The 24,135-nt window shown below is 38.3% G+C and overlaps 1 protein-coding gene across 15 annotated transcripts in view; it reads right to left on the reverse strand.

Annotated features, from left to right (window-relative positions):
• The window catches only part of NOX4 (NADPH oxidase 4), a 298,783-nt gene that overhangs the window by 73,010 nt on the left and 201,638 nt on the right, over positions 1-24,135 (reverse strand). For all 15 annotated transcript variants that reach the window (XM_056561416.1, XM_056561413.1, XM_056561415.1 and 12 more), the window contains one exon: positions 15,940-16,000. In XM_056561416.1, the coding sequence (XP_056417391.1) occupies positions 15,940-16,000 (61 nt within the window). The remainder of the gene's footprint in view (positions 1-15,939; positions 16,001-24,135) is intronic.

Consider the following 24,135-nt stretch of genomic DNA (forward strand, 5'->3'; position numbering starts at 1 on the left):
AGCCAGTAAGGGGGGTATATAACTACTGTATATCCTGATCCCATAGAGATATCAGCAACAGTATACAGATAGAGCTGGAGGAGAGATGTATAAATACTATATATCCTGATCCCATAGAGATATCAACAGCAGTATAAAGATAGAGCAGGAGGAAAGGTGTATAAATACTATATATCCTGATCACATAGAAATAGCAGCAGCAGTACACAGATAGAGCTGGAGGTATATAACCATTATATATTCTGATTGCATAGAGATAACAACAGCAGTATACAGATAGAGCTGGAGGGGAGGTGTATAGCTACTATATATACTGATCACATAGAGATAGCAGCAGCAGTATACAGAGAGCTGGAGGGGAGGTGTATAACTACTATATATACTGATCCCGTAGAGATAACAGCAGCTGCAGTATACAGATAGAGGTGGAGCGGAGGTGAATAACTACTATATATACTGATCCCGTAGAGATAACAGCAGCTGCAGTATACAGATAGAGCTGGAGCGGAGGTGTATAACTACTATATATACTGATCACATAGAGATAGCAGCAGCAGTATACAGATAGAGCTGGAGCTGAGGTGAATTACTACTATATATCCTGATCCCATAGAGATAGCAGAACTTACTTAAGGCAGAGTTCCCCTTTAAGAAGAATACATCCTAATATAACTGCAATATAAAAGCCCTGAAGTCTCCTCATGACTTGTGCTCGGCCATTTAATTTTCCTCGGCTTTCAGCCGGCATGAATGTCTGTAATTCATCTTTGACAAACGTGTCTGAGATTAAAGTGAGAAGATTTGGGAAGCAGAAATGATGTCTCCAGATCACGGCCTCCTGTGGTATCTCCTGGCACAATTCACTGCAGATGACAGAGCCCACTGTCCCAGGAGACACCAGAGGGAACGTGACACATTCAGTGACTGCAATCTCCAACATCACAGCCCAAAAACTGCAGCAAAAAAGACACAAATCCCTCCTCTGCCTTCATTTTTAATTGAACGCGCCGCTTCAGGGGGTTTACAGCAGAAACGCTGGGAGTAGATTGGTGACATATGTTACCAGTCTCATCATATATGGGGGTGATGGAGACCCTCTAGGAGCCGCACGTGACAAGACAAGGAGGGATAAAGGACCTGATGTCAGGCTTAAGGGGGCTGACTACAAGAGAAAGGGTCGCATTAGTATTTTTTTTCTTTTCCAGAAACAGCGCCATCCTACCCCTTGGAATATTTCTGGTATTGCAGCACAACCCTTTTTTTTTCTTGGTGTTTTTGTTTTTTCCTCCTCACCCTCTAAAAGCCATAACTCTTTTATTTCTCCATCCATAGATCCATATGGGGCTTCTTTTTTGCGCAAGTAATTGAACTTTGTAATGACACATATTACTTTTTCATAACATGTAGCACAAAACCATAGATAGATAAATATGAAATAGATAGATATGAGAGATAGATAGATAGATAGATAGAGATAGATATTAGATAGATAGATATGAGATAGATAGATATGAGATAGATAGATATGAGATAGATAGATAGATAGATAGATATGAGATAGATAGATATGAGATAGATAGATAGATATGAGATAGATAGATATGAGATAGATAGATAGATATGAGATAGATATGAGATAGATAGATAGATATGAGATAGATAGATATGAGATAGCTATGAGATAGATAGATAGATAGATAGATAACCAAAGAATAAATTGGCCAGCACTATTGATCCAAACTATTGTAAAAACCTGGCTTGCAGGTGCAGGCTGCTGGGCTCTGTTCACACAGAGGCATATTCATAGTGTAGGGTCCGTCCCAGAATGAGGTCACCTTACCGTGGTGGGACGGTCAACGCTATTTGGCGCCAAATTTGCAAGCTAAGTACCTCATATTTTCATAGTTTCATATCTTCATTTATTGCATTACAGCTGTATAGCTTTCCATGTTCTATCTATATACTCATGTTTTATCTATATACTCATGTTTCATCTATATCTTTATGCTAGCAGTGTGCTGCTGTATTCTCCTGTTGCTAGATAGATAGATAGATAGATAGATAGATAGATATGAGATAGCTAGATAGATAGATAGGAGATAGATAGATATGAGAGATAGATAGATATATAGATAGATATGAGAGATAGATAGATATGAGAGATAGATAGATATGAGTGATAGATAGATATGAGCGATAGATAGATATGAGAGATAGATAGATATGAGAGACAGTTAGCTAGGAGATAGATAGATAGGAGATAGATATGAGATTGATAGATATGAGATTGATAGATATGAGATTGATAGATATGAAAGATAGATAGATATGAAAGATAGATAGATAGATAGATAGATAGGAGATAGATAGATAGATAGGAGATAGATAGATATATATGAGATAGATAGATATGAGATAGATAGATATGAGATAGATAGATAGATAGATAGATATGAGATAGATAGATAGATAGATACTTCATTTAGTAGAAAGCACTATCCTTATTATTACAGTATATAAAGAAATCCCAGACAATTCTGTCCTCACAGCCGGCTTATACACAGTTCACATCAGACATTCCCAGTAATGGACTTTTTTAATGTCCTCCTTAAAGTGTAATAGAAGTGAGGAGTCCCCTGGAGGGGTGATGCACACTAACTGGCATCAATTAAAAGATTTTTGCTCTGATAAACAGAAAGAGCGACCAGAGGGCAGAAGACTGCGGTAAAACATTTGTTTTATTCCTCCAGCACCTAAAATATTCATGACGGCCGCTGGTTTCGAGATGTTTACACTGTTTTCCAGAGATGACATTATGAATCTGCCTTTTACATAAATTTTTACTAACCTAAGAAACAATATATATATATATATATATATATATATATATTTTATAATCTTTTAAGGATACTATATTTTATTCCCTGATAAGGTTTCAATTCGAGATTGGCGGCTTATCATAAGGATGGGGTTACGATATTTTGGTGTTCTCCCCCTTTGCATTTGTCTTGTCCCGTACTGACCCTTTGTGGTGTTTTGTGTCCTGATTTTGTCCATTGCATTAAAGGGGTTATCCAGGAATAGAAAAACAGAGCTAATTTCTTTAAAAAAACACTCCCTGTCTGTCTCCAGGTTGGGTGTTGTTCTGCAGCTCAGTTCCATTGAAGTGAATGGAGCCAAGTTGTAATGCCACACACAACCTGGAGACAGATGTGGAGTTGTTTTTGTAAGAAATTAGCTCTGTTGCTCTATTCCTGGATAAATCCTTTAACAATACAGGCTGCTGAATGTGGTGTACTAAGACATGGGTTCCTGCAGGGCAGTTGTCAGGAGGAGGAGTCCTGTGTCACGGCCGGCCCACGCAGAACTCAACACTAATGTACGGTATTATGATGGTGCTGAATGTCGCACCATGGGATTGCTGCATAGTGAGGACATCTAAGGTAGAGTTAGGGGGAAGTAGACAGTAATGAGGCAGTGACCACGTGTAGTGCCACAGGGTCCTTTTGTGTCTGTTACGAAACTGCAGACCTGTTTACTGCTGCCATAAAAAAGACCTGGCAAGAGACTGAAGAACTTTTGGACCAACCAAAGCAAAAAGTGTGGGGCTGCCCTAAGGGCCCTATGTAGAGATCATACTGAGAGCTTAACAGAGTGATTGACCAAGGGAGCAAAGGAGACAATCATAAGACTACTCCTCCCCTTGGATACTACAGAAAACACTTAGTAGAAAAAGAAAGGATATCCAGCGCAGCAGGAGCTCAAATGCCGAAAATATTTATTCCAATACAGCAACACACAGGAGGGAACAGCAGTGAAGCGTTTCAATTGTCTAAGTGATCTTAGTCATACTTCCAGTATGACTAAGATCGCTTAGATGATTGAAACGCGTCACTGCTATTCCATCATGTGTTGCTGTAGAAGGACTAATTAGCAGCTCCCTAAGCAGCTCCCTTATATGGGCAGGGGCTGAACCGTTTTAGATTGGTCCATGTCAGCTGTCACTCACCGTTACATAGGATTGTGGGTGATCACCTGACTAAAACCACCAAAGGTCCTTTAGCAAACCCTAGAGTTCTAACAAGGTAGACATCTTAAATATACATATTTACACTTTTAATGACACGACTTTTAGCGAACTGAGGGGTGACGAGGGGTCTACAGGACATAGACTGGGGGGAGGTGTTGTCAAATACTGATACAGAAGGTAAATGGGACATCTTTAAATCAACTCTAAATAACTATACAGCTAAATATATACCAAAGGGGAACAAATATAAACGATTAAAACTAAATCCTGCATGGCTGACAAATGAGGTTAAAAGAGCAATAAACAACAAAAAAATAGCCTTCAAAAAATACAAATCTGATGGGTCAGCTATAACATTTAAACAGTACAAGGAGCTTAATAAAATCTGTAAAAATGTAATAAAAACAGCAAAAATTCAAAATGAGAGACAGGTGGCCGAAGAAAGCAAAACTAATCCTAAATATTTTTTTAGATATATAAATACAAAAAAACCAAGGACAGAGCATGTAGGACCCCTTAATAATGATAATGGGGAGGTTGTCACGGGCGATCAAGAGAAGGCGGAGCTACTGAATGGGTTCTTTAGTTCTGTATATACTATGGAAGAAGGAGCTGACATTGGCCAGGTCAGTGCTGGTAACACATCATATAATGTATTGAACTGGCTTAATGTAGAGATGGTACAAGGTAAGTTAAGTAAAGTAAATGTAAGCAAATCTCCAGGGCCGGATGGACTACACCCAAGAGTTCTTAGAGAGGTAAGTTCAGTAATATCTGTACCCTTGTTCATGATATTTAGAGATTCTCTGGTGTCTGGTATTGTGCCAAGGGACTGGCGCAAGGCTAATGTGGTACCAATCTTCAAGAAGGGCTCTAGGTCTTTGCCAGGCAATTATAGACCGGTAAGTCTAACGTGCATTGTGGGTAAATTGTTTGAAGGACTTATAAGGGATTACATACAGGAATACATAGGGGATAATAGTATTATAAGTGATAACCAGCATGGGTTTACTAAGGATAGAAGTTGTCAAACCAATCTAATTTGCTTTTATGAAGAGGTGAGTAGAAGCCTTGACAGAGGAATGGCTGTGGATATAGTGTTTCTGGATTTTGCTAAAGCGATTGATACTGTCCCTCACAGACATCTGACAGGTAAGTTAAGGTCCTTGGGCTTGGAAACTTTAGTTTGTAACTGGATTGAACACTGGCTCATGGATCGTACCCAGAGAGTGGTGGTAAATGATTCGTACTCTGATTGGTCCCCGGTTATTAGTGGTGTACCCCAAGGTTCAGTACTGGGCCCGCTGCTGTTTAATTTATTTATCAATGATATAGAGGATGGTATTAACAGCTCTGTTTCTATCTTTGCAGATGACACCAAGCTTTGTAGCACGGTACAGTCTATAGAGGATGTGTATAGGTTACAAGATGACTTGGATAGACTAAGTGTCTGGGCATCCACTTGGCAAATGAGGTTCAATGTGGATAAATGTAAAGTTATGCATCTGGGTACTAATAACCTGCATGCGTCGTATGTCTTAGGGGGGATTAAACTGGCAGAGTCACTGGTAGAGAAGGATCTGGGTGTACTTGTAGATCACAGACTACAGAATAGCATGCAATGTCAGGCTGCTGCTTCCAAAGCCGGCAGGATATTGTCATGTATAAAAAGAGGCATGGACTCAAGGGACAGGGACATAATACTCCCCCTTTATAAAGCATTGGTACGGCCTCACCTGGAATATGCTGTTCAGTTTTGGTCGCCTGTTCATAAAAGGGACACTGCGGAGTTGGAAAGGGTGCAGAGACGCGTGACTAAACTAATATGGGGCATGGAACATCTTAGCTATGAGGAGCGATTAAAGGAGTTACAATTGTTTAGTCTTGAGAAGAGACGTTTAAGGGGGGATATGATAAACGTATATAAGTATATTAATGGCCCATACAAAAAATATGGAGAAAAACTGTTCCAGGTTAAACCCCCCCCAAAGGACGAGGGGGCACTCCCTCCGTCTGGAGAAGAAAAGGTTTAGTCTAAAGGGGCGGCACGCCTTCTTTACCGTGAGGACTGTGAATTTATGGAACGGTCTACCTCAGGAACTGGTCACAGCAGGAACAATTAACAGCTTTAAAGCAGGGTTAGATACATTCCTGGAACAAAATAACATTAATGCTTATGCAGAATTATAAAACTACATCCCTTTCCCTTATCCCCTTACATCCTTCCCTTCAATCCCCTGGTTGGACTTGATGGACGTATGTCTTTTTTCAACCATACTAACTATGTAACTATGTAACTATGTAACTAAAGAAGACGACCCCCACTGTTCCTAGGGACTCTGACTTTGGGGACCCCACCACATGGTACGGTATGAAATACGGTGCCGGGACATGCCAAAGTGGATGTCAGAATGAGCAGCAGAACAGAGGGAATTGTGAGCCAAATACAGAAGCTAGACACATAAAAATACTTGTAAAGAATCTGCATGACCTAGTGAGTAACATATAGAAGCATTATTTTTTTTCTGTCATATGAGAGGTACGCTTTAAAGGGGTTCTCCACCATAAGGGGATTTTAGGACGTACCTGGCAGACAGTAATGGACATGCTTAGGAAGGATCTGCGCTGGTCTTGGGGCTAAATGGCTATGTTGTGAGATTACCGAAACACTGTGGCTGGCTGTTTGTGAACCAGTATTTCCTGTTTGACTTTTCTTTTCTTGCCTACAAATCCCACAATTCCATTTTCCTCCCTCCCACACATCAGCTACACCATCCATTAAAACATAAATTAGCTGCATCCACTCAAAAGACCTGTGGTTTTCAATCAGGGTGCCTACAGCTGTTGCATTAGTTGCAGCTTGATCTCTCTCCCACCAAGCGATCTCTCCACCTATTGAAGCAGACAGGCTCCCTGTCATCAGCTGACTAGTGATGTCAGGTCTCGGCCGCATTGTAACATGGAAAAAATCTGAGACAACAGTCATTTTGTATGCTGGTAAAAATAAATATTGGGGTGAAAATCACAGAAGAATTGTGAGAAACCCGTCACACACAGGTACAGACACTATATTATGGACTACACTAACTTTACAGCCCCTGTAGCATAGTCAAATAAAAAAAAATCCTGGAATACTTGAGATTAGCGGCCTCCTTCTGACACTGTCATATCATCTAAGTTTGGTTAACATCTCCACATAACTTAATTAAAATTATCATTATCTGCTGCATATATTACGTGGGAAATCATTATCTCCCAAGAATCATTAAATAACCATGAAACAATTTTTAATTGAAATGATACATCCCCTAATTATTCTCCTCAGGATTAAAAGACAAAAAAATCTGCCCCCAAAGGCTGGCTCTGATAATGCGCTGAATACGTTTATGAATCAGTAATTAACTGAGGTGCAGGCGGAGTGCTTAAAAGCAAGAGGCGCATGGGGCGACCTATAAATCCACCGAGCCCTAAACTTTAAACTTTGAAGCTTTTTTTATTGTAACACCCCCCCCCCCCCGCCCCCCATTTTCTTATTTATTATTGATTATAAAGAGGACGTGAAATCCAGTATATTTCAAACATAGGAGGCAGTATTATAGTAGTTATATTCTTGTATATAGGGGCAGTATTATAGGAGTTATATTCTTGTATATAGGATCAGTATTATAGTAGTTATATTCTTGTATATAGGAGCAGTATTATAGTAGTTATATTCTTGTATATAGAGGGCAGTATTATAGTAGTTATATTCTTGTATATAGGAGCAGTATTATAGTAGTTATATTCTTGTATATAGGAGCAGTATTATAGTAGTTATATTCTTGTATATAGGAGCAGTATTATAGTAGTTATATTCTTGTATATAGGAGCAGTATTATAGTAGTTATACTCTTGTACATAGATGCAGTATTATAGTAGTTATATTCTTGTATATAAGAGCAGTATTATAGTAGTTATATTCTTGTATATAGGAGCAGTATTATAGTAGTTATATTCTTGCATATAGGAGCAGTATTATAGTAGTTATATTCTTGTATATAGGGGCAGTATTATAGGAGTTATATTCTTGTATATAGGAGCAGTATTATAGGAGTTATATTCTTGTATATAGGAGCAGTATTATAGTAGTAATATTCTTGTATATAGGAGCAGTATTATAGTAGTTATATTCTTGTATATAGGAGCAGTATTATAGTAGTCATATTCTTGTATATAGGAGCAGTATTATAGTAGTTATATTCTTGTATATAGGAGCAGTATTATAGTAGTTATATTCTTGTATATAGGAGCAGTATTATAGTAGTTATATTCTTGTATATAGGAGCAGTATTATAGTAGTTATATTCTTGTATATAGGAGCAGTATTATAGTAGTTATATTCTTGTATATAGGAGCAGTATTATAGTAGTTATATTCTTGTATATAGGAGCAGTATTATAGTAGTTATATTCTTGTATATAGGAGCAGTATTATAGTAGTTATATTCTTGTATATAGGAGCAGTATTATAGTAGTTATACTCTTGTACATAGATGCAGTATTATAGTAGTTATATTCTTGTATATAGGAGCAGTATTATAGTAGTTATATTCTTGTATATAGGAGCAGTATTATAGTAGTTATATTCTTGTATATAGGAGCAGTATTATAGTAGTTATATTCTTGTATATAGGGGCAGTATTATAGGAGTTATATTCTTGTATATAGGAGCAGTATTATAGTAGTTATATTCTTGTATATAGGAGCAGTATTATAGTAGTTATATTCTTGTATATAGGAGCAGTATTATAGTAGTTATATTCTTGTATATAGGAGCAGTATTATAGTAGTTATATTCTTGTATATAGGAGCAGTATTATAGTAGTTATATTCTTGTATATAGGAGCAGTATTATAGTAGTTATACTCTTGTACATAGAAGCAGTATTATAGTAGTTATATTCTTGTATATAGGAGCAGTATTATAGTAGTTATATTCTTGTATATAGGAGCAGTATTATAGTAGTTATATTCTTGTATATAGGAGCAGTATTATAGTAGTTATAGTCTTGTATATAGGGGCAGTATTATAGGAGTTATATTCTTGTATATAGGAGCAGTATTATAGGAGTTATATTCTTGTATATAGGAGCAGTATTATAGTAGTAATATTCTTGTATATAGGAGCAGTATTATAGTAGTTATATTCTTGTATATAGGAGCAGTATTATAGTAGTCATATTCTTGTATATAGGAGCAGTATTATAGTAGTTATATTCTTGTATATAGGAGCAGTATTATAGTAGTTATATTCTTGTATATAGGAGCAGTATTATAGTAGTTATATTCTTGTATATAGGAGCAGTATTATAGTAGTTATATTCTTGTATATAGGAGCAGTATTATAGTAGTTATATTCTTGTATATAGGAGCAGTATTATAGTAGTTATATTCTTGTATATAGGAGCAGTATTATAGTAGTTATATTCTTGTATATAGGAGCAGTATTATAGTAGTTATATTCTTGTATATAGGAGCAGTATTATAGTAGATATATTCTTGTATATAGGAGGCAGTATTATAGGAGTTATATTCTTGTATATAGGAGCAGTATTCTAGTAGTTATATTCTTGTATATGGGAGCATTATTATCGCTTCCGGCGAAACGCGTCGGAGTTGTGGAGGTGGACTGGGGTGAGTCCTGTGCCAGCCTATACCAAACGGTTTTTCTTTGTATATCACTCTTTGCTGCCAGTCACTACTCAAACTTGCTGCTATCTATCTGCTGCTATCCATATTATTGCTGCTATTTGCCTGTTGGTTGTTATTGCTTATTGTTAGCACCATACTGGGTGACCCAGGTAATATTCTTCTTTTTTTGGGTTGCATGTTCAGGTCCTTGCCCACTTCATTTGCACGGTAATTTTTTTGCACTTGTTGTAACTCACTTGAGTGTTGTGCTTTACTTATTCTTGTTCTGCTTTGGTCATTAATTAATAATTTTATCACATATATTTGTTTGTCCTCACCGGCCATTGCGTGGTATTTAATTCCACAAGTATTGCACACTTTGTTTGCGCATATCCTGCACGACGCCCTTCCCCCCCCCTTTCTTTCCCTCACCTTGTGCATGCAACCCCTGTAGATATTAATTTATTTATAATCATCAATTTACTTATTTATAACCATTAATTGCAGCTCACTATTAGCATCGTGACTTCCCAAGGAACTTTTTTTTATCTCTCCACCTATTCTATTGGCATACAGGCTTTCTCATCCCAGTATCCACCTTATATTTTATTCTTATATATATATATATATATATATATATATATATATATATATTCTTTATTTTTATACTACCTTTTATGAATTGATTCTGTGATTTCAGATATACATATATGTATTTTTTAAACTATATATTTCAATAAAATCATTTTTATACAAGATCATACTTGTCATAAGTTACTTCTAACTGGGGTATATTCATCATTTTGTTGTGTGGTCTTCCACACCTGTAGGTTGTTGTTTTAGTTGCTCTTTTAGTGAATAATAAATCCCCTACCCTATCTATATAATATTATTCTATTTTGAGCCCTTGAGGAAAGTCTTTTTCGGTCACATAGATCTATTCTTGTATATAGGAGCAGTATTCTAGTAGTTATATTCTTGTATATAGGAGCATTATTATAGTAGATATATTCTTGTATATAGGAGGCAGTATTATAGTAGTTATATTCTTGTATATAGGAGCAGTATTATAGTAGTTATATTCTTGTATATAGGAGCAGTATTATAGTAGTTATATTCATGTATATAGGAGCATTATTATAGTAGATATATTCTTGTATATAGGAGCAGTATTATAGTAGTTATATTCATGTATATAGGAGCAGTATTATAGTAGTTATATTCTTGTATATAGGAGCAGTATTATAGTAGTTATATTCTTGTATATAGGAGCAGTATTATAGTAGTTATATTCTTGTATATAGGAGCAGTATTATAGTAGTTATATTCTTATAAGTAGGAGGCAGTAATATAGTAGTTATATTCTTGTACATAGGAGCAGTATTATAGTAGTTATATTCTTGTATATGGGAGCAGTATTATAGTAGTTATACTCTTGTATATAGGAGCAGTATTATAGTAGTTATATTCTTGTATATAGGAGCAGTATTATAGTAGTTATATAAGTAAACTGTAGAAGGAAATGGCACTGTCCGGATGTATTAGGTTTTGGTGGTGATAGTATTTCCAGGAGATCGGGTAAGCAGACAATCAATGGGGGTGTCGGTGGCACATTAGCTGGATAAAGCTCCTCTGTGAGCGAAACTAGATGCATTTTTCTCCTCCACGTCCTCCACCTGTTCCGCACTTTGACCCCCGGCTGAATAAAAATCTCCTCGTTTGCAGCACATTTAAAGTGGGTGAGTGCGGTTTTTTCCTTCTACACTTGCACTTATTATAGTAGTTATATTCTTGTATATAGGAGCAGTATTATAGTAGTTATATTCTTGTATATAGGGGCAGTATTATAGTAGATATATTCTTGTATATAGGAGCAGTATTAAAGTAGTTATATTCTTGTATATAGGAGCAGTATTATAGTAGTTATATTCTTGTATATAGTAGCAGTATTATAGTAGTTATATTCTTGTATATAGGAGCAGTATTATAGTAGTTATATTCTTGTATATAGGAGCAGTATTATAGTAGTTATATTCTTGTATATAGGAGGAGTATTATAGTAGTTATATTCTTGTATATAGGAGCAGTATTATAGTAGTTATATTCTTGTATATAGGAGCAGTATTAAAGTAGTTATATTCTTGTATATAGGAGCAATATTATAGTAGTTATATTCTTGTATATAGTAGCAGTATTATAGTAGTTATATTCTTGTATATAGGAGCAGTATTATAGTAGTTATATTCTTGTACATAGGAGCAGTATTATAGTTGTTATATTCTTACACATAGGAGGCAGTATTATTGTAGTTATAGCAGGCAGAAGAAATAACGGGGGCGTCACTCACCGGGATGCGGTACAAAACTTCTTTATTTCAACAGTGCAGACATACGGGCGGCACGGACATCAGAGCCACAGCTAGTCAGCCGTGTATATAGGAGGCAGTATTATAGTAGTTATATTCTTGTATATAGGAGCAGTATTATAGTAGTTATATTCTTGTACGTAGGAGCAGTATTATAGTAGTTATATTCTTGTATATAGGAGCAGTATTATAGTAGTTATATTCTTGTACATAGGAGTAGTATTATAGTAGTGATATTCTTGTACATATGAACATTATTATAGTAGTTATATTCTTGTACATAGGAGCAGTATTAAAGTAGTTATATTCTTGTATATAGGGGCAGTATTATAGTAGTTATATTCTTGTACATAGGAGCAGTATTAAAGTAGTTATATTCTTGTACATATGGGACAATATTATAGTAGTTATATTCTTATACATAAGAGGCAGTATTATAGTTGTTGTATGAGCATCCAAATGTTTCCTCCAACAGTATGCATTAAGTTATGATCCCACACACAAAAGTAACTTCTCCGATACAGTAACAGTCAAGGGGCCGCTCAATATTAGTGAACTGTCGCTCGAGCTGGCGTTTCCCAGGAGATCACTCGGCATCAAACAAATTACCCAATGCTCTGACACTTAATCAAAAAGAATGTCAATACGCGTGTAGCCGGTTGTTAGCACCGAGACACAAAACGCAACCTTCTACAGTTAAATACCTACTACAAGTTGACACCGGCCCCTTAGAGCCCCAAGACTCAAGAACAATAATTAACTTTCAATTACAGTAAATTATTACAGCTAGGTAAAGTCCAGCCGGCAAGCACATCGAGTAAAATGGAGCTAGGGAGTCAAGGGTTAACCTTAACAAGTTGCCCCGTCGGGTCGACCCTTACCTGTTATCTGCAATGTAATTATATGGCATTCCTGGCGAAGCAATATAGAACACAGGGCAATGCACAGCTACAATATAGGGAATACAGTATTGTATCTGTTTACACTGTTATTATTATAATTGCTTATTATTATTATATTAATATTATATTGTTATTAATGGTTAATTTAATAGTTTTAGCATGTTCACCATCAGTATGTAGTAGACTGAATGTAGGAAAAATTAGCTACTTCCTCCAACACCAGTGTTCTCCAAACTGTGGCCCTCCAGATGTTGCAAAACTACAACTCCCAGCATGCCCGGACAGCCGTTGGCTGTCCGGGCATGCTGGGAGTTGTAGTTTTGCAACATCTGGAGGGCCACAGTTTGGAGAACACTGTCCAACACTGGTGTCACCGCTTCTCAACTGCACTTTCAAGCATTTTTGACATCGAAAAAATATAAAAACTATATATATATATTATAAATATAATATAAATAAATATATATATATATATATATATATATATATATATATAAAGACCAGAAACAGGCGCAGCACTCCAACAAAATAAGTGATTTAATATCTCATGTCAGCATTACAACGTTTCAGCTCCTCCTGGAGCCTTTTTCAAGCATGCTTGAAAAAGGCTCCAGGAGGAGCTGAAACGTTGTAATGCTGACATGAGATATTAAATCACTTGTTTTGTTGGAGTGCTGCGCCTGTTTCTGGTCTTTATCTTGGATGGACTCTGATCAAGTCCTTTGGGACGCTGGCACCAATTTTTTGGTTGGACTGGATAAGTAGTGCTGCTTTATTTTGGGATTATATATATATATATATATATATATATATATATATTCAGGCATCTTATCCCCTATCCTTTGGATAGGGAATAAGATGTCCAGTGGCAGAGTACCCCTTTAACTGAGTGGCGATGCATGCAGTGTATGCTTTGCCTCTAAGGCCCCATTCAGATGGAGGAATTTCTGCGTGGAATCTGCCAGAAAAACTCTGCTCGGAAATGCCAGTGCAGCAGACTCCCAATTGTTTTCAATGGGATTCTGCTGCACCGCACACATGGCCGAATTTCTGATTCCGGATTCCGCAGAAAAAATTGACATTTCAAGTGTTTCTGCAGAATCCGCTCGGAAATGTTTCGCCATCTATGGACGCCGCGTGTTTACGAGCGGTCCTAGCTTCCGTTTATAGTGCTGACCCCTACAGCCTGCGGAATGTCCATCCACAAAATTTTTCCAGGTAGGCATTCTGCCATGTGAATAGGGCCTAAGTGCACACAAACAGGGTTTTCTGTTATTGACAGCAGTCCCTGCTCCTGTACACACTTTTGAATTGAATTCAATTGACCTGACCTAGGGCACATTAACCCCTTAAGGACGCAGCACATTTGGGCCTTAAGGACGCAGAAAATTTTATCTTTACGTTTTCATTTTTTCCTCCTCGCCTTCAAAAAATCATAACTCTTTTATATTTTCATCCACTGACTAGTATGAGGGCTTGTTTTTTGCGCGACCAGTTGTCCGTTGTAATGTCATCACTCACTTTACCATAAAATGTATGGCGCAACCAAAAAAATACTATTTGTGTGGGGAAATTAAAAAGAAAGCCGCAATTTAGCTAATTTTGGAAGGTTTCGTTTTCACGTCGTACAATTTACGGTAAAAATGACATGTGTTCTTTATTCTTTGGGTCAATATGATTAAAATGATACCCATTATTACATACTTTTCTATTACTGTTGCGCTTTAAAAAAATCACAAACTTTTTAACCAAATTAGTACGTTTAAGATCCCCCTATTTTGAAGACCTATAACTTTTTCATTTTTCGGTATAAGCGGCGGTATGAGGAATCATTTTTTGCATCGTGATCTGTACTTTTTATTGATACCATATTTGCTTATATAAAACTTTTAATAAATTTTTTATTAATTTTTTTTGGAATAAAATGTTATAAAAAGCAGCTATTTTGGACTTTTTTTTTTTCGTTCACCGTACGGTATCATTAACATTTTATTTTAATAGTTCAGATATTTACGCACGTGGCGATCCCAAATATGTATATAAAATATTTTAACACTTTTTGGGGGTGAAATAGGGAAAATGGGGCAATTTACGTTTTTATTGGGGGAGGGGGTTTTTCACATTTTTTTACTTTTTACTTTTTTTACTTTTTTTTTTACACTTTAATAGTCCCCATAGGACATAGCACTGATCAGGGTTATCGGTCATCTTCTGTTAAGGTCTCCGGGAAGGCAGATCAGAGCAGAAGACTCCCGGAAGATAGCGGAGGCAGGTGAGGGGACCTCCAGCTGCCATGCTGGATGATCGGATCGCCGCGGCAGAGCTGCGGGCGATCCGATCATCCAATTAAGTGACCGCGATGTTGTAGATGCCGTGATCTGTATTGATCACGGCATTTAAGGGGTTAATGGCGGACATCCGCGGGATCGCGGATGTTCGCCATTACCGGCGGGTCCCTGGCTGCGATCATCAGCCGGGACCTGCCGCGCATGATCCGGGCATCACTCCGATGCCCGCGGTTATGCTTAGGACGTAAATGTACGTCCTGGTGCGTTAAGTACCACGTCACCAGGACGTACATTTACGGCGCTCGTCGTTAAGGGGTTAAACGGCTATCCGGTGGCAGCTGAAGCAGTCTGCGCTGCCGGATAGCCGTTTATGGGATGGCCCAGACATACAAAAGCAACGTATGTTGATGCTGCCTTCACAATACGATGTATGTTGAAATGATCATATGTCGGGGCCATTGTAAGTCGGGAGATCACTGGATTTGTTTTTTATCATTAGTAATAATATTAAAAATAATATTAATAGTAATAATATAAATAATAATAATAATATTTATTAATTATTATTTATATTAGTATTATTATTAATAATATAAATTATAATATAAATAATAAATATAATTTTTGTTATCATTTTGTTATTATTATTATATAAGGAAACTATTGAGCCTTTCTGTAAAACGTACCTGTCCAGTCTCCCACTATTTTAATGTGAACTGCAAACGTGGCTCTTGTCTCTGTAGGACACTAAAATATGAAAGGAAAAAAGAAATTAACAGGGGAGAAAAATGTAAGAATATATGACAAAAATGTTAATAACAACACAACTATGTACTAGCTTTATAGGGGTTGATAGTCCTTACTCAACTGCTTTAACTAACATGTTATGAAGATAAATTGTGTTATGATGACTAAAATGCAGCTCAGGGGCGCGCACTAGGGGGCGGAGCTTCATAGATGTAGCAAAATAGACCCCCCGGAGCCCCACCTCCGCTGAGCTCTGAATCAGTGCATGGGCTGTGTAATCCACAATGAACACAATACTGTAAACCAATGTTTTCCAAAAAGTGTGTTTCCAGCTGTTGCTAAACTACAACTCCCAACATGACTGGACTGCCAAAGGCTGTCCGGGCATGCTGAGAGTTGTAGTTTTGCAGTGGGTGAGGCACACTATTTGGAAAAAACAACTGTAAACTGTTACCGTTTCTTCCACGAGGGACATGCGTTCACAACATGGTGTTATCCCATTCAAGACTTCACAGGCTCTGTTGTTGGTGGTCCATTCTACCTGATACACACATACAGCTACCGAATATAAGTTAGAGAGAGACACAGGGACAGATGGAAGGGATTATAACTACAGGATCAAACTATTTTAGGATTTATTAGTAGCTTGTACCCATGAAGACACCTATTTCAGCACAGGTGCCGAACAAACAATCAATTTGATATTAAGACTTTTTGAAAAGTTGCTTCTTTGCCTGTGTAAGGCTAGGTTCACAAGGTGGAAAATGAGTGGAATTATCAACCGGTAAACACAGTTTGACATTCTGCACTTTTGCATGTTCCGCCGGTGCTACGACCGCTCAGAAATGAGGACATTCCGCCATGTGGACAGTGCAGCAGAATCCCATTGAAATCAATTTCTGAACTGAATCTTTCTGGCATATTCTGCATGGAAATTTGGCCATGTGAACATGGCCTTACAATGAAACGATAGAAAAGGGGTTGCAAAAGCGTACCCTACCCGTATAAGTTATAATTATATTCTTATATATTTTTTCTAACTGTGACATCCAACATTTCTTTTACTAAATTATTCCTGTTCCTGTGTTTTTTTTTTTTTTGTTTTTTTTTTTGTAACATGAATTTTAGTGCAATTTTGGTGTGTTTTCTACACTTCTCAATATTGAAATTTCAACACCAAGAAGAAGAAGCCGTAAGAAGTCGCTAAAATCTGCAAATGATGAAATTTTCAAGCACCCAACTCTAATCTATAGCATGTGAAAGGGGTTTCATTGGTATAAAACCCAAATCAAAACATACATTTTTTCAACCACATAGAACCTCAGAAATCGGATTAAGTCAGTTCAGAGTGATTGTGGATGCCTCCTGTCAATCGACGTGCCAGTTATCTACACTTGTCGAAAGCTGAGAGGGACAGAATCCTTGAACTCTTTAGAGACATTGGTTTAACACTCCAGCAGATCGCTTCGCACATAGGCCGAGATGTCAGCAGTGTTTCATTTTGCCAGTCCCAGTGTTTGGGAGACCAATGACAAACTAGAATGACCGCAAGAAGTGGTAATACTCTGCAGGTACGGAACATCAGATTGGAAGAATGGCGCGTAGTGATCCATTCTATTTTGTGAAATTAGACAGCACATTCCAAGCCCAGTGTCTACACAAACCATCAGAAGGCCCTTGCACGGCATTGGGCTACAAGCCAGATGTCCAGCTAGAGGAGTTCTACTGACCTCACGCATCAGTCTCAATGGCTATCTGGCTAAGTTTCCCCTTGGTTTTTTTTCTTGCAGTTTTTGGATAACTGTCACTGCAGTATTTGAGCCAAAGCCAGAAATGTATTCAAAAGGAATAGGACATATAAAGGAAGGACTTACACTTCTCTTCCCTCATGGATTCACTTCTGACTTTGGCTCATAAATTGCAGTGGCAGTTTTCCAAAAACTGCCAGAAAAAAACCAAGTGGAAACTTAGCCTCATGGTGCAGAGCAAGATGGCAATGGAAGCTGTAGTCTGCGGTCTATCCTCTTCAGCGATGGGTCTTGTGTTTGTCTCGGACACATGAAGCACAACACCATGAAAGGCCTTCATGGGGGAACATTTTAAAGGAACCAGTAGCAGGACCCCTTTAGTCATTCCAGGAACACTAAGAGCTCGACCTTACATTGATTTGGTCATGGAACCAGTGGTTCATCCATTTCTTCAATTTGCCCCCCTCCTGTTGCCTGTACTACCATGGCCTGCAGAGTCTCCAAACTTGTTTTCTATCGGTCACAGGATTTTATTGATAAACGAGAAAAAAGAGAGAAAAGGCACACGCGGTACTGTGAGAAAATTTGGCAATTGTAAGCAATTACACTTACCACAATGTGTTGCGCTGAGGGCACAACACCATATGGAGCATAGGTAGTGGAAAAACTCTGGTTTGCAGCCTGGATCCTCCGGTCAGAACTAGGTTCACCGGTCGTAGTAGCAGCAAAGGTAGCAGAAATAAAATTGGTTCCTTGTCAGGCGCAGTACAGTAGAAGAAAGATCCGTTGGACATGAATGTTACATAGTTAGTACGGTCGAAAAAAGACATATGTCCATCAAGTTCAACCAGGGAATTAAGGGGTAGGGGTGTGGCGCGATATTGGGGAAGGGATGGGATTTTATATTTCTTCATAAGCATTAATGTTATTTTGTTCCATAAATGTATCTAATCCTGTTTTAAAGCTGTTAATTGTTCCTACTGTGACCAGTTCCTGAGGTAGACCGTTCCATAAATTCACAGTCCTCACGGTAAAGAAGGCGTGTCGCCCCTTGAGACTAAACTTAATAAGGTTTATTTGGAACACAACAGCAACGTGTTTCCTGCCCGCAAAGGGCAGGAAACGCGTTGCTGTTGTGTGCCAAATAAACCTTATTAAGGCTGGGTTCACACTACGATTTGAACTACGGTTCCTGTATACGGCTGGGAGGAGGGGTGGGGGCTTAATCGCGGCGCCCGCACTCAGCCGTATTCGGGAACCATAGTTAATGTATGTCTATGAGCCGACCGGAGTGAACCGCAGCCGACCACGTTTTTGGCTGCGGTCAGGAAACCGCATACGGCCGAAAAAGAAGCAGACCAGAGGCTGCGGTTCACTCCGGTCGGCTCATAGACATACATTAACAACGGTTCCCGAATACGGCTGAGTGCGGGCTTTGCGATTAAGCCCAGCCCACCCCTCCTCCCAGCCATATACGGGAACCGTAGTTCAAATCGTAGTGTGAACCCAGCCTTAGTAAATTCATGTACAACAGATCTTTCTTCTACTGTACGGCGCCTGACAAGGATCCAATTTTATTTCTGCTACCTTTGCTACAGGATTTTATTGGTCAACAATTGCAATAGGTGTTCTCATCATAGACATATCCAAATCTTTTCAGCGTGGCGGAACATTCCTCAGACAACCATTAATAATGTCCACGATAGCATGCCAAGGCTTGTACGTACGTGTATATTTAAGACTGAATAAATGGAGATTTTTTATATATTTTGTTTCCATTCTTTTATCATTGGCCTATCATTAACATGTCTCCCGATCCTGTGATTCCCATCAGTCTATGACTTTTCCTTCTTTATGTTGCAGTTTTTAAGTTTAAAGGGGTAAAACATTAATTTTTAAAATCAACTGGTGCCAGAAAGTTAAACAGATTTGTAAATTACTTCTATGAAAACATCTTTATTCTTTCAGTACTTATTTGCAGCTGTATGCTACAGAGGAAGTTCTTTTCTTTTTAAATTTCTTTTTTGTCTTGTCCACAGTGCTCTCTGCTGACACCTGTTGCCCATATCAGGAACTGTCCAGAGCAGGAGAAAATCCTCATAGAAAAACTATGCTGCTCTGGACAGTTCCTGACACGGACAGAGAGGTCAGTAGAGAGCACTGTGGACAAGATAAAAAAAGTAGCATACAGCTGCTAAGAAGTACTGGAAGGAGAAAGAGTTTTTTTAATAGAAGCAATTTACAAATCTGTTTAACTTTCTGGCACCAGTTCATAAAAAAAAAAAAAAAAAGTTTTCCACCGGAGTATCCGTTTAAGTAAAGTGTATTTATTACAACATTAATTAAAATGACAACAGGGGAGGGGTATAAAGGAGGGTCATACCTTTTGGGCAATGTAGAGGTCTCCAACATAACCACTCAGGCCTCTGCGTTCCAAAACGTTCATTTATTTAGCAGATATGTGGTACAAGCTTCATGCATTATTCATGCAGAGGCATCTACATTGCCCAAAAGGGAATGACCCTCTTTTATACTACATATTTTTGTTTTGATACATTAAAAGTCTGATAGAGCCTTAGGTACGAGAGGAGTATTATACAGACTACAAATATAATCACATTCATTGTCATAGTGTAAATGAACTTTTTCTGCCATTTTAGTCTATAGCAGTGTTTCCCAACCAGGATGCATCCAGCTGTTGCAAAACTTCCAGCATGCCCAGACATCATAGATCCCATAGAAATAGCAGTATACAGATAGAGCTGGAGGGGAGATACATAACTACTATATATCATGATCCCATAGAGATAACAGCAGCAGTATACAGATAGAGCTGGGTGGAGTGATGTGCTACTAATATATATCCTGATCCCATAGAGATAGCAGCAGCAGTATACAGATAGAGCTGGAGGGGAGGTGTATATCTTCTATAAATCCAGATCCCATATAGATAGCAGTAGCAGTATACAGATTACAGATAGAGCTGGAGGGGAGGGGTATAACTACTATATATCCTGATCCCATAGAGATAACAGCAGCAGTATACAGATAGAGCTAGAGGGGAGGTGTATAACTACTATATATCCTGATCCCATATATATATATATATATATATATATATAGCAGCAGCAGTATACAGATATGTATAACTACTATATATCCTGATCCCATAGAGATAGCAGACAGAGCTCAGTGGGGAGGGGTTTGGGAGTTAGTAGGAGGGACCTGGTAGGTGATGATGTCATCTTTTAGACCATAAGTCAGAGTTTGACATATTGTTGGAACCATTTGGTACTGGAAAATATGGAGAGTCAGGAATGTGATCAAATGGCCAAATTAGGGTACTAAAACACATGGATGCAGCTGTGCTGGAATAAAACATTTTAGGCTCTTTAGGACTAGTGCTAGTGATTGTGCATGTTATGGGCAAAAAAACAAAAACAAAAAAAAAAACACAAGACTGCTCCCTTAATGTACAGGGGATGCCCTAATACAGTGGTCTCCAAACTTTTGGACGTCCAGCTGTGGCAAAACTACAACTGCTGCGCTTTAAAAAAAAGAACACAACTGATCCCCCAAAAACAATAAAAAAAAAAAAAAAAAGTTGAAAATATAAAAAGCTGTAATAACATAAAACCCTGCAATATGCTATATAAATTTGGTGTTTTTCAAAAATGTCAAAAAGATTTATATAAAAACAGCCTCAGTCTGGCAAGTCATTTTGTTTGGAGAGTCTAAAAAATCTGTCAAATGGTGATACAAACAATTCCCAGAGTCTCCAATTTCATTTGTAATTAGCAAAAAAATTATTGGAATAGAATTGTTTAGAGAATATCTGAAATGTAATGTTCTGCAAACTGAACTACAGACTGGCCGCACGTAACCCGTGTCACATGGTGCTCTGCGCTATTAGTTTAGCTTCCCTTGGAAGTTCTTGTACAGGAGCAGGGACCTATTGCTTATGTGAAGAATTATTGGTGATTTACTATTATAGGGTGCGTTCCCACCTGGCGTATTTGCTGCTGCGTATTTTCCTACCCACTGACTTCAATGGGAAAATAAAATACGCAGCAGCAAATACACAGCAAATAGGCCAGGTGGGAACGTACCCATAAACTGATTCTGAAATTGTGCAGTTTTCGTTCTGGACACTAAGCCTAATAATACTCCGAGACTTCCTGTTCTGTACAGATCACTTTCCAGTAGTCTGCTCCTTATCATCACTGAGAGGCTTACAATAAAAGGAAAAACCGGTGTATAGATAAGATGGGGTCAGGCCATTCTTAATAGGTGGTGGTCACAGCTCCCCTCCTCCCCCTCCCTGCACCCTGAGCTCTGCACTGGTCACACAGCATGCCCAGAAAACTTTTCAATAGTCAGTGACTTAGTTCCAGATTATTGATTTAAAGGGGTACTCCACCCTTAGACATTTTATGCCCTATGCAAAGGATAGGGGATAAGATGTCTGATCGCAGGGATCCCACCGCTGGAGACCTCCGCGATCTCAGCTGCGGCACCCCAGTCCTCTGGTGGACGGAGCGAACTTCGCTCTGAGCCGGATGACTGGCAATGCGGGGCCGGAGGTTCGTGATGTCATGGTCACGCCCCTTGTGATGTCACAACCATGCCCCCTCGATGCAAGTCTATGGGAGGGGGCGCCTCTGGCGCTTCACCCGACACTCTAAAGTTGTAATTTCGCAATAACAGGAGGGCCACAGTTATTGCAAAACTATGAAAAACACCAATTTTTCATGCAAAAAAACTGCAGAATTTATTTATTTATTTATTTTTGCCATTTCGTCTGTCCTTGGGCCATTTTTTTTTTTCATTTCTATGCATTTTTTTTTTTTTTACACGTTTTTTTTTTCCGAAGAATCATCATTTTTTTTTTTTTTTTTTTTTGCTACAGCAAATGATATGCAGTTATAAGCTTGCCTGTCATTGGGATAAAAACACCCAGAAAACATGAACAAAAAAGAAAAGGATCTTGCACTTAACTTTATAGTTGTTAAATTACATCCGGAAAGTTATACTGAATGGAAAATACCGGCAGTTTATCAATTGGGTTGATCGGGGAAAAAAATTCTGTTTTTTTTTTTTTGGAAGTTTTCCGAGCCATACAAAAGTCAATTTTATGCTTTAAAAAATGGCCCAATACAGGAGAAGTATTTATTTGCATTTTTTTCCTAAAACGCTGGAGGCTCACTGTTTGAGGAAAACTGTCACAGACTAGGTAGGACTGCATTATACGAAGGCCGTAATCGGAATTTTCGCGGCATATGTTTCCGAGTACACTGAAAACAATAGGGACTCTTCTGCAACGGAAATGTTTCTGCCGGATTCCGCTCGGAAATTCTGCCGTGTGATCGAGGCCTCTTAGATTTCCACCATTAGATATCCATAGACCTCCCATGCAAAAACTTATGCAACAAGAAGCATCCGGTTGTGTACGTTTTTGGTGGTTTACTGTTTTGTACAGTTTTTCACCGTAGACAAAATTTCAGTCTGCTACGGTTTTGTGTCCTGTTTAAAAACCATATAAATTTTTTTTTTAAACATTGAAGTCAAAGAAAAACGGATGTGTCTACAGTGGCATACGGTTGGTAAACACTCAGCAGAGAGCTCTGTGTTCCAAAAAGAAAACAATTTCCTCTGTGGTTTTCAGCAGCTAATAAGTACTGGAAGGATTAAGATTTTTTAATAGAAGTAATTAACAAATCTGTTTAACTTTCTGGCACCAGTTGATAAAAAGCCGTCAAAGTCAATCCATACAGTCAGTATTAAAGATGGGAGAATAGACTCCATGGGGGAGATTTATCAAAATCTGTCCAGAGGAAAAGTTGCTGAGTTGTCCATAGCAACCAATCAGATCGCTTCTTTCATTTTTGAAAAGGCCTGTGAAAACTGAAGGAAGCGATCTGATTGGTTGCTATGGGCAACGCAGCAGCTTTTCCCCATGACAGGTTTTGGTAAATCTCCCCTCATCATCCTAAATGGGAGCTCGTGGTAATAAGCCGCGTTCTTGAAGAGAAGCATGTCCAGCGTATACATCAGGCGGCGGTTATAGTGGAGCCTCTCTTGCAATTAGCGCTTGTTTGATTATGCAAATTGGCCCGGCACGGGAAGCAGATGTTTGCGTTTTTACGGAAAATCTATCATTCTTCCGCAGAGTCACTTTTAAGGCCACTTTGCCTGGGAAATTTACAGTTTTTGGCATACGGGATGTGGAGGCGCATTACTTTCCAATAGACAAGAGGAAAAGCGAAATCTACAGGTGAAAGAGCTGTTCTATTAGAGCCTAGATTTCCAAACTGTGGCCGTCCAGCTGTTGCAAAACTACAACTCCCAGCAAGCCCGGACAGCTGTTGGCTGTCCAGGCATGCTGGG

Source organism: Hyla sarda, chromosome 2, assembly GCF_029499605.1.
Source record: "Hyla sarda isolate aHylSar1 chromosome 2, aHylSar1.hap1, whole genome shotgun sequence".
Classification (NCBI taxonomy): domain Eukaryota; kingdom Metazoa; phylum Chordata; class Amphibia; order Anura; family Hylidae; genus Hyla; species Hyla sarda.